Genomic DNA, 16,702 nt, shown 5'->3' on the forward strand with positions numbered 1-16,702 from the left:
GGTGTCCTGGTGGCAAGGGTTAGCTAGTGTTCACTAGACTTCAGGCATGTGTTCCTGTAATCTTTCTTTTTGGTCTACTTGGTAGTCATAATGAAACGTCAGCATCTTGTCTTGAGAAACAAGGCTACTTTATTACTAAATATTACTCTATTTATTATTTATACTGTCACTTAAAACTTCAAGGTGTTTGGGTGGCATCACTGAGAAGTAAATGGGAAGGAAAAATCCTGGCAAGTCCTGAAGCCAGATAAGTGACGTTTTTCTTTAGCAGCTGACATTTGGAATTGGCACTTTATCTTGGAGATGCCATCTGATGTAGATAACGTTACTTAAAGGGAGATGAGGAGATATTATTGCACAGCTAAAGGTGTTTTATTACCTGTTGGGACTGTTGTGAATCTTCAGAAAAAAATACTATAAAGGCATAATTGAAGAAAACTTGAGCTAAAGCTTCTGTCACTGAGCCAGTCATTTTTGCTGAATATATAATATGCTTATCATTATTGAGTCCTGGAAGAACACTTCATTAATTTATATTCTCCTGTATTTTGGCTTGTTGGGGATCTGTTTAGGAAAGGACAGTTTTCCTTGAAGGTCAGCGATCAACAGTCATTCTCCCACCTTGAGGTGATCAACATTCAAGCATTCTCAACACAGGTAACGTAACAAATCTTGGAAACAACCCCAGTTTTTGTACCATTTGAAGCCCTGGTTTCTTGCAGGGATAACAAAGGAGCTGGGCAGAACTTGAGCAGGGGTTGAGATCAGGCAAATTAGAGTCAACTCTTCTGTAGGGGTTTCAGCCAAGAGTCACACGGAAAGGACTGGAGAAGCTGGCCTGTGTCATTTTGCTTGTGTAGGGAGTTGCAGCTCTGCAATCATAGAGCAATTATCAGCCAGGGCTAAGGAATCCCTACTGCTCCTATTATCCTTTGGATCTGCTGATGCTTCAGTTCAGCCTCTTGCTCAGGGCAATTGGGCCAGGATTGATCCCGATGGCAGGAATGCTCTGACACTCAAGTTCAATGCTCTGTTCTAGGACAGCTGGGAATTAAATCAGCATGAGCTATTTAAAGTGTATCTCTTAAACTTCTCACCACTTCTGGGCAAAATGATGGTACTGCCAAGTGCCCTTGTCTCTTGTATTGCTGTTATTTAAAGTCTGTGGCACAACATATGGGTCTCACCCCAGAGGGGGTACAGGCACCTTAACAGGGTCCAGGTTTCCAGGGAGGCTTTGCAGCTTGCACTGAGCTTTTTCTAGAGTGGAATGCTTGACCAGAAGTTGTGGCTAGTTGGCATATTCTTACAAATAGAGATCTTAAAGTGCAAAAGAGAATCTGCTACTCTTAAGGCTCATTTACATCATCAGAGGGGCATCAAATTACCTGACAGAACTCTCCTTTTGCTGCCTCCTTCCTGCCTACAAGCCTGGCTCAGCCTCCACCCTCAGCATGAGTAATTTATATTCCATATTGGTCTTTCCCATAACTTCTGGAAATTAGAAGTGCTCTAGTTTGTCCTTTAGAATAAGACAAACTGGGTTTTGATCCTGCCGTTGTATATTGATTCTGGCTGGTGCTGAGATCTTGGCTCAGCCTAATCTCTTGTTTACCTCAGTAGGACGTTCACCTAAGTAAGAGCTGCAGTCACTGCCCCAGAATACCTAAGTGAGGTTTAATGATAGGAATTTTGTCTGTCGATCCCTAATAACCCTGGGAAGTCGTGCACAGGTGAGGTGGCAGCAGTTGGCTCCCTAATGGATGTTCCCAGGGCTTTGACTTTGTCTCTGCAGGATTGCTTCCCTCCTGAGGCAGTGCATTACCCATGGCAAATGATGTTTATTGGGATCAATAGAGATTGCAGATTGAAACTTTCTTGATGACAGAGAACTGGAGAACTAATTTAAACCAGCAGAAATATGGCCTCTAGCAGATCTTTGGTATAAGTTGAGCAAGGCTGTGGGGAGTGTTGGAAACTGAATAAATACTGATGATGAAGACACCCAGTTTTGCTGTCACCTCAAAGGGCTAATGAACATCAGCTAGAGTCAGATGCTTTCTATATAAATGCCCTAAGTTTTTGCCTTTCCTAAGCTTGATGTGGCATGAGAATCTTCTTTTAATGTGACTAATTCAGTTTAAATGCTAAATACTATTAGATCTGCCCACCAGGGGAAAAGGTGTGGACAGTGATTCTCTGCTGCTAAGAAACAGGATATTTCCTGGGATGAAGTGAGCTGATTTCCTTATCCCAAACTTTTAATTCCAGCCTTTGATCATGATCCAGTCTCCAAGGTTCAGCAGACACCTCAGAGCTGTTTTTGTGTTTCAGGCCCCGTATGTGTTCAGGAACGAGCCCCTCCTTGTCAGCAGAGGGGAAATGGGGACGATATCGGAGCTGCTGCTCGGCGTGGGGGACAGTGACAATCCTCAGGACGTGGTGCTGATGGTTTTGGAGCCCCCACGCCACGGGAGGCTGCTCAGGCCCCCTGGGGACTCTGACACCTTCAGCCTGGGTGACCTGGCCGGCGGGAGGCTGCGCTATGCCCACGATGGCTCTGACAGCCGGGAGGATGCAGCTCTGCTGCAAGTGAGCGACGGGTACCACTTCCAGAACATCCTGCTCCACATCAGGATTGCTCCCAAGGTGTGTGCTGGGACATAAACCCTGGCAGGCAGATTAAAAGTCTGGAGGAGTACCACTCTGTCCCTGAGGTGTCACTAATCCAGAGTTACCGACAGGCTGCAGTTGGAGGCAGGAGAAAGCAGTGGATTGATGGGGTTTTGGAGGTCACCTGAAGTTTTGGTTTGCAACAGCTCAGATAGTGCAGCTTTGATGATTCAAAGTCTGTAGTTATTTGATAAAAAGTAATGAACTGTAATAGAACAGAAAGAGAAAAAGCTGAAAATTTCTTCATCTCTTATTAATGTGAAAGAGTAACAAAAAAACCAGAGCTGTCATTAGAGTTGCCAGCAGAGAAGGCCACAGTTTGCAGTCTTTTGTGTAGAGATCTGAAACAGTGTCTTCGAGTTCCACCCCTTGGAAAGGAGTTAGGAGGAGATGACATTAACCCTCTTTTGTCCTCTCAGCTATGTTAGATGTCTTTCACAGCAACTTGGGCATGAAAATTTGAAGGGAGCTTTGCGAGCACTCTGTGCGTCTGTGGAGTTCAGCGCAAGGGGAGGCACTGATCCCATTTGGACCCTGGAGGTTCTCCTCAAGATATGCTAGTAATTAATGTTAATTAGTGCCATGACTCACACAGCAGTCTGGGGATGAAAAAGACATTGCTTTCAAGGCTGCTGCTGTTGTTAGACTCCTGGAATAAGAGGAGCCTGCCTGTGGTTTCTTCACCCAGATCCATGGCCCTAAAGAGCCTGAATAGGATCAGAAAGACTGTGAAAATGCTTGGGCACCACTCTGAGGTTTTTGTACCACATTTTTTTTCCCCTCTGTTGATTAAGCAGGTTCTTGTAAATGCCAGTGAGGGTGAATTGCTGAGAGTAGTTTCTTTTATTATCCTGTTTTGTGCTCCCTTGTCTGCCCTTATCTTTCCCCATTTCTCTGTGCAGCACTTGGTTGCAGAGAAGAATGAAGGTGGTGACACAGGTGAGAGCAGAGCAGCTTTTAAGGCTTTTTCCAGTCCCTTTGGTTGCTAATGGCTGCTTTTCCAATCCAGACCCTTTGCTGGACCTATTGCAGTCTGAACAGGGACATGGAAGCCTTTATTTTCTGAGAGGCCAGGGGGAGCACAGGAAAAAAGGCAGAAGGTGTTTATTTTAGGACTACCCCAGTCCTCTAGAGATCCAGCTAAGGGAAGTCTCCAAGATATTTGCAAGGCAGCTGACCTTGCCCTACCTGGGAGCAGGTAGCTGAAGCATGGACCAGGGAGCTTGTGAGCCTCCCTGAGCTCTCTGAAAACACTTTTCCCATGCTGTGAGTTCATTGATGTTAAATATATTTTTGAAATAGATTACCAAGCAAAAAGAGTTGTCTCATGAGTCTGTTCTTATTAACAAGCAGCATCAAAGCCATATGGGAATGGTGTTACAACGTGCTGGATGGGTTTGATGTGGCCAGTGAAGTAATAGTCAGTCATTTAGTGACCCAAAAGCTGATGGTTTCCATGTTTATAGAAAACCTATAGTGTAAGTGGAGTACAAATTAAGTGGGTGCACAGCACACATGTCAAAAAGGAGATGGGAAATCATCCTTTAATGTGATTCCTTTCCACAAACATCTTTTTAGCTCTCTCTCTTGTCTCTGTGGCAGATCCAGAAGAACACAGCAATGAGTCATTTATCAGTTTTGGGGCTGATTATGTGGAGTAGTAAATGAGGAGCAAGGTGATCCCTTAGATGGAGCAGTCAGGAGTTAGATTGATCATGCAGTTCAAGGTGAACTGCAGCCACAGCCAGTTTCAAGGTGAATGCAGAAATCCAGAAAAGAAGTCACATTTACAGCAACTGGGGTTATAAGAAAGAACCATGGCATGGAAGAGGTCATGGGGATTCTGGTGACCTGTCCAACAAAGCAATTTAGAGGCAAAAAGGTCTGATTAATCCTTGAATGCCAGAGTAGTGTTACTGAAATAAGTGGAAACTTTAGTGAAACTATTAGTGCAATCCAGTCCTGACATCCACATTTCAAGGAGCTTAAATTAATACTGGATAAATATTCATTTAAAAAAAAAAGCCACAGAAATAGTTTGAAAGCTAAAAAACCCACCAAGTACTGATAGGTGCTCAGAGAGAATGAGGATAGTGGTAAATGATAAAATTTTGGAGGGAGACTCAGGTCAGGAGGGTTTAGGGTCAGCAGCAGCAGCAGGAAGTTAGAAATTAGAGGACAAGGTCAGTTTTACAGGGTGGGAACTAGGTCTGAGGGGTACAGGTGCAGGATGCACAACCATTTCTTCAAGCAGACAGCCAGGGTGGAATGCATAAGAAATTCCAGAATACTCTCCTTGATGCTCTTCCCTTGAAAATCTGTTTCCATCAGCATGGCATTGCTGACATTCCAATAAGCCTTTTCCTGCTGTCCCCCTGCCTGCAGAGCGTCAGGAGCCCTCGGCTGGTGACCAATTCCCTGGTGTGGGTGCCCCAGGGAGGCATGCTGCAGATCTCCAAGACAATCCTGCACGCCGAGCTGCCTGGTGCTCAGGACTCTGACATCACCTACACCATCACCAAGGACCAGCCCAGACACGGTAAATCCCTCTGGAGTTCTGCTGTCCAAGAGCAGCACGCTTCTGTGGTGTTTTGTGCACATCCAGTAGCATTTGGGGGAATGTTTCCTTATAATGCTGCACTGGGTAAATGCTGCCAACCTCATCTTTTTGCACTTCTAATGGGTGTGCAAAGTAGCAAAGCACTTTTGCCCTTCCTGGTCATCTGTGTTTCTCAAGTGGTAGTGGAATCCTGGTGTATTTACAGCCCTGAGAGAGCAGAATCTTACTGCCAAAAGATAATCTTCAGCAGTGAATGTCTGGTTTGAGGAGCACAGAGTAATATCTACCTCTACAAAGTGCTGAGGAAAAGTTTACCGTGAAGAATTCCCTAAATTCTGTGACACTTGATTTAATTTATCTCAGAGGAAGGGGTTGCCAATTGAAACAGGAATTGGTGATGTTTAGACCTGCAGATAATTCTTGTCCCCAAATTCCTTTTGAGAGGCTCTGAGCTCAAACTCTCAGAGCAGTGACTTTCACCAGCAACAATGTGCTTAGAGAGGATCTTCTGGGCACAGGGGAAGGGGAGAGCATGGAAGGTTCTGGGATTTGTGACTGAGCTATAAATGGAGAAAAACAGGATGAAAAAGAGAAGGTGTCATGTGGAGGGAAAGGAAATATGGAAAGAAAAGAAAAATGTTCTTTTCCTACTCAGCATCACTATTTTCTTCACAAAAAATATGTCTTCAAATATCGTATTTTGCACCTCTGGTGAAAGATGATACCACATTTAATTTGCTGAGCCGGAGAAAATTAGAGGATCCCTCTAGCAACATCCATGCTTTCTTTTTTTTCCATTTTGCTGTGAGAACAGGCTGGTTTCCATAACAGCTGCCAGCACCTGACAGAAACACATTATGTGAGTTTTGCAGTTTAGAAGAGAAGTCATTAATTTGTATTTCCCCTTTAGTTTTCTGCAGATTAAGCTCTGTCTTCTCATTTTTAATAAGCATTTACATGAAAACAGGAATTTTTCCCTGAGGAGCTTGTCTCCTGCTGCCTAACCCTAACTAAAATTTATAATCCTGTGTTTGTATCACCATAATTATCGCTGCTGTGATTAATTGCAGTAATAGAAACAGGTTTGTAGCTGCAGGTGAGGAAGCAGCAGCAGAAATCAATGATCTTCAGAATTTTATCTAAAATACTATTTTGCAGAAAATGATGGAAAAAATAAGAGAGAGAGAAATGTGGAAAATGGGTCCTGAATCCAGGAGGGCTTATCTGCCTAACTTAGTCCTTGACTAATGGGAAAGATATTCATACCTATAGAAAATACATAATTTGATTTTTAGATTTTTAGGGGAACTCCCATGAGCAAAACCATAAGATTTGAAATGTAATTAGGGTACTGATAAAGGAATTTTAGCCCAGAGTTTGATGATCAAATGGAAGTGTGATATTTCATCTTGCTGTTGCTCCAACTTTTCAAGGGTGGTTTAGGGAAATTAAATGGGAGAGCTTATGATGGATGTTTTGCATAACGGAATGATTAATTATAAATCAGCAGAATTACCAACCTGTTTAATGGAATTAATTAACAAGATTTCCCAATGTCACTGGGATGTCTCAAGGTCCCCTGACGGCTTTTGGGAACTCTGTTGGTATTTTTAACTTAACACTGGAAGGAAAAAGGCTCTGACTGGGTGGGCACTTGCCTTGGCTGCTCCTTAGTCTGTGCAAAGGCACCTCTTGCTCCCTGTGTTCTCACAAGTTCCTCTTTGCTTTTCCCAGGGGAAGTGGTGCTCCTGGTCCCGATGCCAGCAGACAGCCCGGCAGACTCCTGGCAGCTTTTACCTGATGGCAGAGCAGCCTCACCCACAACCTCCTTCACCCAGCAGGACATCAACGATGGCATCGTGTGGTACAGGCACTCTGGAGCTGAAGTGGAGAGTGACTCCTTCCAATTCCAGGTATTTCTCATCAAGTTCCTGGGAAGATCATGTGGCACTTCTCTGAGGTTACTCCACTTACATCTTGTGATTCCAGGTTTTAAAAATTACACAAATCTGTGTGTAAATATATATTGGCAAATACACCACCCTCTCATAAAACCTATAATATTTACACCAAGTGAAAAATGCCTTTTTATAAATGGTGTGTTTTGCAAGCCCCAGCACCGCACAACCCTCGGTTTCTAAGCTAGTAATTTAATTTTGGCTTCAGAGCCCTTAGTCTTGCAAACAGGCCAAAAGGTAGAAATACTCCCCAGCAGCTGGGAAACTAGAGTAAATTCCCACTCCCCACAGGTTTAACAGCCATAAAGTTCCTCAGACAGGTCCTTGCTGTTTGCTGGGAGGGTTTCACAGCCTCCTGTAACTAAGCCTACTTGAACACTTGCACGCAGTATTTGTTACATCTGGTTTACAAGGCAGAAGCAATTACTGTAGCACCGGTGAGGCAATTAAGGTAATTTCTAAAGTAATTAACATAAGTGATAATGAGGAATTTGTGAGCGTCAGTGTTGAACAAGCTAATCTTTGGTTTAATTGCTGCATTCCTCTTACAGACTATGCATTTTGCATGAGTTGAGTGTTTGGGTTTACTATCTCAGAGCAGTAGGAATAATTGTACAAAGAACTAAGAAAGGGAGCTGGGAATACCTGATAACATCAGGAGACCATGGCACTCCTGTCCAAGCCTTGAACCTTGGGTTGGGACATCTCAGGAAGGGCCAACACATTGTTTTCATCGGTATTAGGACAGAGTAGGTGCAGCAAATGGTTAAAATAGCATCATTCCTTTCATCAGAACTTGCATTTTTATGCATTTTCTAGAAATTAAGCTTCATGAAGTCCATTCCTTCTCACAAAGTGCTCTATGGAGTTCCAGAGCAGACTGCCATCCCTGCTAAAAGTTAAAGCCATAACTGAGTCTGTCAAAGAAGGGAGCTGTATTTTTTTGGGTGTTTACTTCCCCTCAGGGTTGCTGAGAACATTGCAGGCTCATCTCTAGGGAATAGTTCTGGTACTCTGAATTTTTAGCAGTTTCATATAATTTGCTTTATATGTCTTACCTGCAGGCTTGCAAATAGGAGTTAGATACCCTTGACTTAATTTTGATGCTATAGTGGAAAATATAGGGAAAATATTTATGGATCTGTGAAACACAAGTGCAGCCCATCTTGGAAACTGTAGGAATCACAGGGAGCCACTGCCAAGGGAAAGTCTGAAACTGGTCTAGAAATGCTGTGGTGTTTTCTGTCACATATCCATTCATGTCATCTTCCCTTTGCAGGTGTCCAGCTCTGCCAGTCCACAGACCAGCTTGGAAAGCCATGTGTTCAATGTTGCTGTTCTGCCTCAGACACCCAAAGCACCTCAGCTTTCCCTGGGCTCCTCTTTGCACATGGCTGTAAGTGATGAACCACACAGATGGCTGGAGTAGGAATGGGAAAAAAAAGACAGGTTAGAGGAGTAAATAGGGTGGGCATGCAGAAAATACTTCTGAAAAGTTGAAAAACTCAGTATGAAAAGTGATGGAAAGGAGGGGGTAGAGAGAAGCAAAATCACCATTTAATGGAATTCTTACCCTTTCCCAAGAAGCCAGTAATAATGGTAAGAGAGAAAAACTGTGGGTTAGACTATAATGAATGGGTTTTGCCAGTAGTCCTACTGTAAACTTGATCCAAACTGTAGCCCACCCACATTAGGAAGTTCCCATCCATCATTCTGACCTCAGGAACATGGACTATAATGCATGTGGAAAACATTCAGACACTGAGAGTGAATTACCTTTTCTGGCAGCATCAGCTCTGGGAATGACCATTAGGAGACCATTTGGATGAGAGTGGTCTCTCCAAGGTAGTTCCTTCCCTGGCTGTGTTAATTGTAAAGATGATCTTGGAGTTTCAAGTTGGTTTTGTGGGCTCTCAGACTTTGGCGCAAGCCTTCCCTGTGTGTCCCCATCATGTGTGGGTGAAGTCCAGCTTCCCCTTTTCCCATTCCACATGCCAGGCATGGCACCAGGAAAGGCCAAAGGAAGTGACAGGAGAGGGATTAGTGAAAAGTCTGTAGCACAACAGCCTTGTCAAGTTTTAAAATAGTGGTGACCTTTCCTGGGTGATAATGAAACATGGTCAGACTGCTACTTGGAGCCATGTATCTTCCTGCTCCTGACTTTTTGTTGTTGTCATTATTGACAAAATTGATGTGAGAGCTGTCTGGCAGAGCCACGCAGCACTGGGTTTTATAGCTAATTACTCCCCACAAAATTCAATAGGGCCATAAAACACATTTTACCTTGCCACCTGTGAGTTCTACCTTTGGGAGAGACAAATAGGCCTTGGACGCAACGAGGGAGAAACATAACCTTAAATCTTTCCGTCAAAAAATTGCACTTCCCTGCCCCAATGTGATTGAGTTCTGTTCATTCGTCTTCAGACTCCTTCAGAATGAGACTTCTAAAGCTGAAAGGAAAGCACAATACTTTGAGTCTTCCCATCCCTCTAGTCTTGACTTTGGCCTGTGCTGCTGAGAAAGGTTAAGGGATGTTTGATGACTCTTGGGTTAAACTGGACACACAACATCTGCATTGTTTTTTCTTCATTCAAGTTACCTGTTTCCCCCATACTGGTAACTTTTCATGTTCCAAAGGAGATTATTTAAGTGCCCCTATCCTTAATTTAGCTTGTTCTCTTCCTGTTTTGCTCAAGATTATTAAATGAGCTGGATGCTTTTCATACCCAGCTGAGCTGTTTAATGTGGTAGCTTCTCAGAGGTGTTAATTCTGCAGGATTAAGGTTCATGAACGTGTGGAAATTAACTGGGTTTCGGCACTTTAGTCTCTTCAAGCAGCACTGTAATTCCTTTAACGCCCTGCCTGCCTTTGGTTCATGATAATCATGTTATGGAAGGCTCAGAGCAATTTTAGACAGGTCTAAAACAAAAGAGAAAGCTTTGGCTTCTCTATATTCCAGTGGAAAGGGCTGAGTCATTTTCCGGGTTTCTTTTAAAAGAAAATCCAGTCCAGCCACATGAGACTATATGAGAAAACAACATAGACAATGAATTACACATACATCCAGGGAGTTTTTAATGAAACTCTTTTTAGTTGCTGTAGGTCAAAAGAGAAACGCAACCACCTGTGAGCGTGGAGGTTGTGCATCTGCAGGGGACAGGGGATCAGGCTTAGGCTTAAAAACTGTCTTTACATTGAAAAACTGTCTTATATTTAACTAGAACAAAGCAAATTCTCTTTCAAAGCATTTTTGGGGAAATCTTCCCATGTCTCTGGCCTTGATGCTCATGGTCTGATGTGTTTATTGAGGTGCTGGAGGACCGTGTGACAGTGATTGAGCCCCATCACCTCTCCTTTGTAGACCCGGAGATTCCCAGTGAGAAAATCCTGTACAACGTGACTGTCCCTCTCCTTCCTGGGCAAGGCAAGTGAACCTGCTGCTGCTGCATTCATTGCCATGTTTTCTGAGAACATCTCATTTTTCCCTTAGAGTGTCATTCTGTGGAGGTACCTGTGAATCCATTTGGCCTCCTTCCTTAGCTTTTAAACACCTTGTTCCTTAACCCCATTTCATTGGCTTCTTTAGGAGTGTGCTGCAGAGCTCAGACAATTTTTACTACTGTCTGAATAATATTGAACATTGTGTCTTGTGGCTTTCTGCTTCCCACCTCTCCAGTGAGAGGTTATGTGAAGAAATGCCTAAGTGAGGAATCTGTTTAATTTCTCACATCCCTAGAGCCCATCCTTGATGCACTTGCATCCATATGACTTGTTCTGGAACTGGTACAAAGAAGTACCTGGGGAAAGCAGAAGTAGCTGTGGAGTCAGGTGGAGTAATTAACCCCTCCTGGTAATGCTGGTGTCTCTGCATCCATAGGTGTCGTGGAGCACAGGGACAGGCCTCTCTCCCCAGTTAGGTACTTCACCCAGGCAGACATAAACCACGGCAGGATTGCTTATCGTCCTCCGACTGCTGCTCCTCACCTCAGAGAGATCATGGCCTTCTCCTTCGCAGGTGAGCATCCCAGTGCTCCTTGTAGGGCTGGGACAGGCAGCTGGACTAATGCTGTTCCTCCTTGGTGAGGAAAGACTCCTGCCCGCTTAAATGTCAGCACTTGCTTTCTCCAAAATCCTCCAAATCCTTGTCAATATGTGCTTTCCTGTCCTGACCACAATCACTCTGTGCTTCTGTTTGTTCCGCCAGGTCTCCCAGAGTCTGTGAACTTCAGATTCACAGGTATGTGAACCACTTGCTTTTTCCTGGCCAAAGCAATTTTCATCCTTCTTTTGCCTTTCCCATTGCCTGTTACTCTTTGGCCTTCGTTCTGCTGCAGGCACACCTGTGGGCACTCAGCAGGAATTTCTGGAAATGCACATTCCTGGGGAATATTAATTCATCTGAGTCCCCACAGTGTTTTATAAAAGCTGAGCTGCAGCTTTCTAGAGACTTTGTTTTTCCCAGGGTCTGCCTGGAATCAGTCCTAAAAGCCTGATTCATTCCTGTTTTCCCCACAGTGTGCACAAGGAGTTTTACGCTGTCATTTTTTTTCAGTACAGCGTGGAGACATTTCTGCAATTAAATTGCCACAGATAAGCTGTTTGCTTGTTTAACACATCCTTCTCTTTCCATGTGCTTCCTAGCTTCCACCAGCAAGGAGAAGTTCATCTTCTGAGTTAGGAGCAAACAGATATGCTCTTGGCCTGTGTGAAGTGTGTGTGTATGCCCACAGACAAAGGTGTGGTGTGGAAAGGTGGGAGAGAAGTCAGCGAGGTGATTTTTGTGCAGACAGGTGAATGTCCCATGTGAAGAGTCCCTGCAAGCCCATCCCTACACTCAGGCGTGGTTTCTCTCTGTGCCTAGTGTCTGGTGGGGAGCACACGACCCCGGAGATGGTGTTTGTCATCCACCTGCTCTCCGCAGAGCAGCAGCCTCCCGTCTTCCAGATCGCAGCTCCGTTCCTGGAGGTCAGCCAGGGGGGCAGAGCCACCATCGGTGAGTGGGTGTGTGGGACAGTGTGTGGAACTCAGCCAGGAGGCCCAGGTTCACTTCCACAGGGGTCTGTGAGCCACTCTAGGAGTGAATTCCCTGATACAGCCTGAGCTTCATCAGGGGACAAACTATTTCCATGAGACCCGCAGCTCTTGGGCTAGGGCAGCTCCAGAATTATTTTACTGTTCTTGTACTGACTGAATTATGGTTTTTTTGGCTCCATTCACATGAGCACATCACAAATTCTAAAGGGATATTCCCAGTGTAGTGTCTGAGGGTGCTGAAGCCATGCTCTCTTTCCCTGGCCCAGGGATCCAGTTGGCTGTGAGTGACACAGATACAGCTCCTGAGGGTCTTTTCTTTGAGCTGGTGAAACCCCCCCAACATGGCATTGTGCTCAAGTACAACGCAGATGTGCAGGAGCTCATGAGAGCAGGTGAGTGGAGTAAGTGTTTCCCTCAGTGCAGGAGAGGGGTCAGCCAGGCTGGTTTAGGTGACCAGGAGGAGACACATGCCCCTGGCAGACGTGGATGCATCCATAGGGAAGACTAATCTAGCTGTGAGTTCACAAAGCAGCTGGGAAGAAAGGGAGGATTGGTGCTCTCCTTGAGAATCACAAGGAGTCGCTGTGTCCCTGGAACTCAGAAGGTCACAGCTTTTCCTCTGCCCTGCCAACTCCTTAATAAATGTCCTCATAACTCACAGCCCTGGCAGGATGGGATTAAATGCCAATTTAGTACTTGATTAAGCCTTAGCCCATTTGAATTAGATTCCTGCTCTGAACAGAGTCCTTCTGACTTGTGTGTTCCCCCCCTGGGAAGGTGACACCTTCACCTACGAGGACGTCACTCGGAATGCTCTGCAGTACGTGCACGATGGGTCAGCAGCAGCAGAGGACAGCATGGAAATCTCTGTCACCGACGGTGCCACCACAGTCACCACGGTGCTGAGGGTGGAAGTGTCCCGGCTGGACACCCACGGCCCACAGCTGGCCCCGGGCTGCTTGCTGGCTGTCACTGTGGCCAGTAAAAGCTCTGTGACTCTCTCCCGGCTGCACCTCGCTTACACGGTGGGTTTTCATCTGTTTCTAAGCCCAGGGAATGCTGCCAGCCTCGCTTTCCTTATCCCTCACACACCTCTCTGCTGTCAGCATGGATTCTGTGTAGAGAGCTCAAGTTTTGGCTGCTGCCAAAAAGGGGATAACAGACTCTTTCATCCCACAGGGATTTAAGGTTATCCCCATTTGACTGTAACAGAGGTGAGCTGCCATGCTGAACACGAGAACCTACTTAATCCCACATTTTTCTATCAAACAGACTTGGTAATAAATCACATGAATTTGCTAAGTGTTAATCCCTTGAAAATTTCAGCCCACTCACCCCACCTTCCAAAATTGCCTGGTTCTTTTTCTGGACAGATCTGAAGGGGGAAGAAATAAGCAGCCCCAAAGATGATGCAGTGCTTGAGGTAGCTTGAGTTGGTTCCAGGGGTTGTGTTCTGTACAAGAATTACCCTGCTGGTGACATTCCCAAGAAAGCTGCTTTACTCCTTGCAGATGATTTAGCAACCTCCTGAGGGAGGAGGGATTGCAGCTCAGGTATGAGGCTGGAGAGAGACCTGAGCTGAGAGAGGCTGGCTGTCAGACAAATGACTGGGGATATTTTTTTCCAAGGGATCAGTCTGCATACAAGTCTGGAATCCCTCCTGTCCTCCTCTTACAGAGGAAGGCTGACAAGAGAACTGCTCAGGTTTAATCTGAGGAAGAGGACAGATAGGGAAAAGAGGATTTCACTCCTGACCCATGTGCTGAGGATATGTTGATTTGTGCTTTGGGTCTTATTTTTCAACCAACCACTAAAAACTCTTATAACAAAGATGACATCTGAGCTTTGATATCATAGAGGTGGTTGTACTTAATGTGGTTGAAAAGAGACAAAATCAGCTTTCAGTTCAGTGTGAAGTACTTTGAAAATGAAAATACTAGGTTTATGTCTGGGAGACTGTTAATGTGTTACAAGGACACAGAGAAAACCTCTCTGAGCTGAGAGACAATGGAAATACATTTTGTGTGTAGATTTTGAAAATGTCAACCCACTTGACTCTGTTCTCACCAGTAGAGCTTCATTTAATATTCATCTGTGGGTCTGACCCAGCTAGGCAGATATAAATCCCTATGAAACATTTATTCCTCCTTCCATTTTTAGTGGAGCAAAGCAATGCCTAATTTTGTCATGTTTTGATTTGGTTTGTTTCTTCATGCTTAGGACAACAATTCTCCTGACTCAGAGATAAGAATCCAGTTGATATCTCTGCCTGCATATGGGACACTTTTAAGGATGTCAGGCTCCCATGATGAAGAGCTTTCCAAGGTTTACAATTTCACCATGGAAGACATCAACAGTCAGAGGATCAGGTAGCAAAGAGCACTACTCTCCTTCAAGCCATACCAGTCAAAAGCTCAGTGGGCTTTTCCCCAGGGATCTCTGAGTTATATTATGTTAGTGCAATGCTTCCAAGATATTTTTTCCTTTCTTGGCTCTTGTATTCTCTGGGATTATGATAAGAGCATTTGCTGTGTTTTTGCACATCTGAAATGGCAGAAGTTGGTGTAGCTTCAAATTATGGGGATTTTTTCTATGTCTGTGATGCCATTAGGTAGGCAACACCTAAACCAGTGATTTAGAAGAACTCAGGGAATCAGTATGAAGGAGGGTTGGGCACTGAGACACCACCTCTCTTCCAAGAGAATTACCTCACCTCTAACTGCAGGGGTGGGATGTATTTGCCTGGGGGTCAGTAAGACTTTCTGACTCTAAATGTGTCCTGATTCCACAGCTACTCCACCACGTTTGAGACCAGCAATCAGCCCATTACAGACATCTTCCACTTCTCTGTTCTGGATGCTGACAACAACCGGCTGGACAGGCAGATGTTCACCGTCACCATCACATCTGCCCAGGCACTGCCCTTACTCATCGCCTTTGCTGACCATATCACTGTAAGTGGCTGCCCAGGACACTGGCAACAGGGACAGGAATGGCTGAGATGGGAGCAACTGAACTGTTTTCCTGGACAGAGGGGAAATCACCGAATGAAACATAGTATTGCTTGTGCCATGCAAAGGGTGAACAAATCACTTGGAGGCCTGAGGAGGCTGACAGTCCATCTGCATCCCTGAATCTCATCTTTTTATATCTGTTCCAGTCAGGAGCTGGTTGTCTCTAGGGTGTTTTGATATCAGTGGAGCAAGTCAGATTTACCCCTATTAAATATCTCATGCCTAATTTCACCAGCTTGTGTGTAACAGATGTCTTCAGAAGACAAGTCTGAAGACACCTGGTGCTTTGCATTAACTACAGCATCTCACACTCCTTATCAAAACCTTTGGAAGTCATCTCCCTCCTTTCCAGCTTTGCATTCTCCCTCCCTTGCCTTTCAAAGGCTCTCCTCAACAAGAAATGCAGGTCTTGCCTTCCTGAAGGTCAGCATGACTCTGCCAGTTCCCTTCCTGCCCTGATAAAGAATTCACAGGCTCTTCTTGGAGGCCAGGCAGGCTCTGTTCTTCCCATCCCACCTCACCTCCCTGCTGAATTCCTGTTTAACAGACCTAGAGGAGGATGGGACAGCACTCCAGAGCCCAGACAAGCCTCTTCCATGGAGGCAGCCTCGTTCAGTAAGGATTTGTGTTGTCTGCTGTTGCTTTCCAGGTGGATGAGGGGGGCAGGGTCCCACTGCTGGCCCATCACCACTTCACTGCTGATTATGATACTGCTGCCAAGGAGGACCTGAGGGTCACTGTTGTCACTCTGCCCGTGTATGGCTACATCGAAAACACCAGGACAGGTAAACTGCTTGGCTCTCCTCCCTCCTGGCTGGTTTGTGCTCCTGACAGGATCACATCTGTCATGTCCCATGAAGGGGATCACTTTTGCTGCATTTAAAACTGCAGCTTCCCCAGTGCCCACTCTAACACAGCAGATATTGTTTCTCTCAAAGGTCACAGGATATGGAAAGCCATGCTGTAGGAAGGAACATCCCTCCTTCTGCAGCCTTCACAATGTGCTGTTCTTCCCCTCATCCTGCTGGGTTTGTGTTGAGTTTATCAGCCACTTGAGCATCCTTTCACTGGTGATATTCTGGTTTGCAGGAGAGAGCTTTGGCCCGCAGAGTGAGTCTGCTGGGAGCACAGATGCATCCTTTTCCCTTCAAGATGTTCTGGAGAACAGCATTTACTACTTCCAGAGTGTTCATGAAAGCATTGAGCCCACAAGTGATGTTTTCAGCTTCTATGTGAGCGATGGCTTCAGCCAGTCAGAGGTGCAGAGCATCAACATCACAATCCAGGTACGCTGGCTGCCAGAGTCCTCTCCTTTCACATGAACACCTTCCAAGTGCAAGCTTTGTTCCTTCCTTTTTAGTATGTGGGAAGGGAGTTAAAGGGAGATTCCTTCCCCTGGCCAGGCACATAATTTGCCTGTGACACCTGAGGAGAGTTGTGCATTGCAGCCTCTTCCCCAGCG

The 16,702-nt window shown here is 45.2% G+C and overlaps 1 protein-coding gene across 1 annotated transcript in view; it reads left to right on the forward strand.

The window, feature by feature from the left end:
- The window catches only part of FRAS1 (Fraser extracellular matrix complex subunit 1), a 109,986-nt gene that overhangs the window by 72,712 nt on the left and 20,572 nt on the right, over positions 1 to 16,702 (forward strand). The window contains exons 27-41 of the mRNA XM_085059861.1: positions 573 to 657; positions 2,335 to 2,649; positions 5,059 to 5,212; positions 6,968 to 7,146; positions 8,471 to 8,587; positions 10,502 to 10,616; positions 11,070 to 11,207; positions 11,397 to 11,429; positions 12,054 to 12,185; positions 12,493 to 12,618; positions 13,004 to 13,251; positions 14,447 to 14,595; positions 15,018 to 15,180; positions 15,890 to 16,025; positions 16,330 to 16,526. Coding sequence (XP_084915987.1) covers positions 573 to 657; positions 2,335 to 2,649; positions 5,059 to 5,212; positions 6,968 to 7,146; positions 8,471 to 8,587; positions 10,502 to 10,616; positions 11,070 to 11,207; positions 11,397 to 11,429; positions 12,054 to 12,185; positions 12,493 to 12,618; positions 13,004 to 13,251; positions 14,447 to 14,595; positions 15,018 to 15,180; positions 15,890 to 16,025; positions 16,330 to 16,526 — 2,287 coding nt within the window. The remainder of the gene's footprint in view (positions 1 to 572; positions 658 to 2,334; positions 2,650 to 5,058; positions 5,213 to 6,967; positions 7,147 to 8,470; positions 8,588 to 10,501; positions 10,617 to 11,069; positions 11,208 to 11,396; positions 11,430 to 12,053; positions 12,186 to 12,492; positions 12,619 to 13,003; positions 13,252 to 14,446; positions 14,596 to 15,017; positions 15,181 to 15,889; positions 16,026 to 16,329; positions 16,527 to 16,702) is intronic.

Source organism: Lichenostomus cassidix, chromosome 4, assembly GCF_008360975.1.
Source record: "Lichenostomus cassidix isolate B80296 chromosome 4, HeHo_3.0, whole genome shotgun sequence".
Lineage (NCBI taxonomy): Eukaryota > Metazoa > Chordata > Aves > Passeriformes > Meliphagidae > Lichenostomus > Lichenostomus cassidix.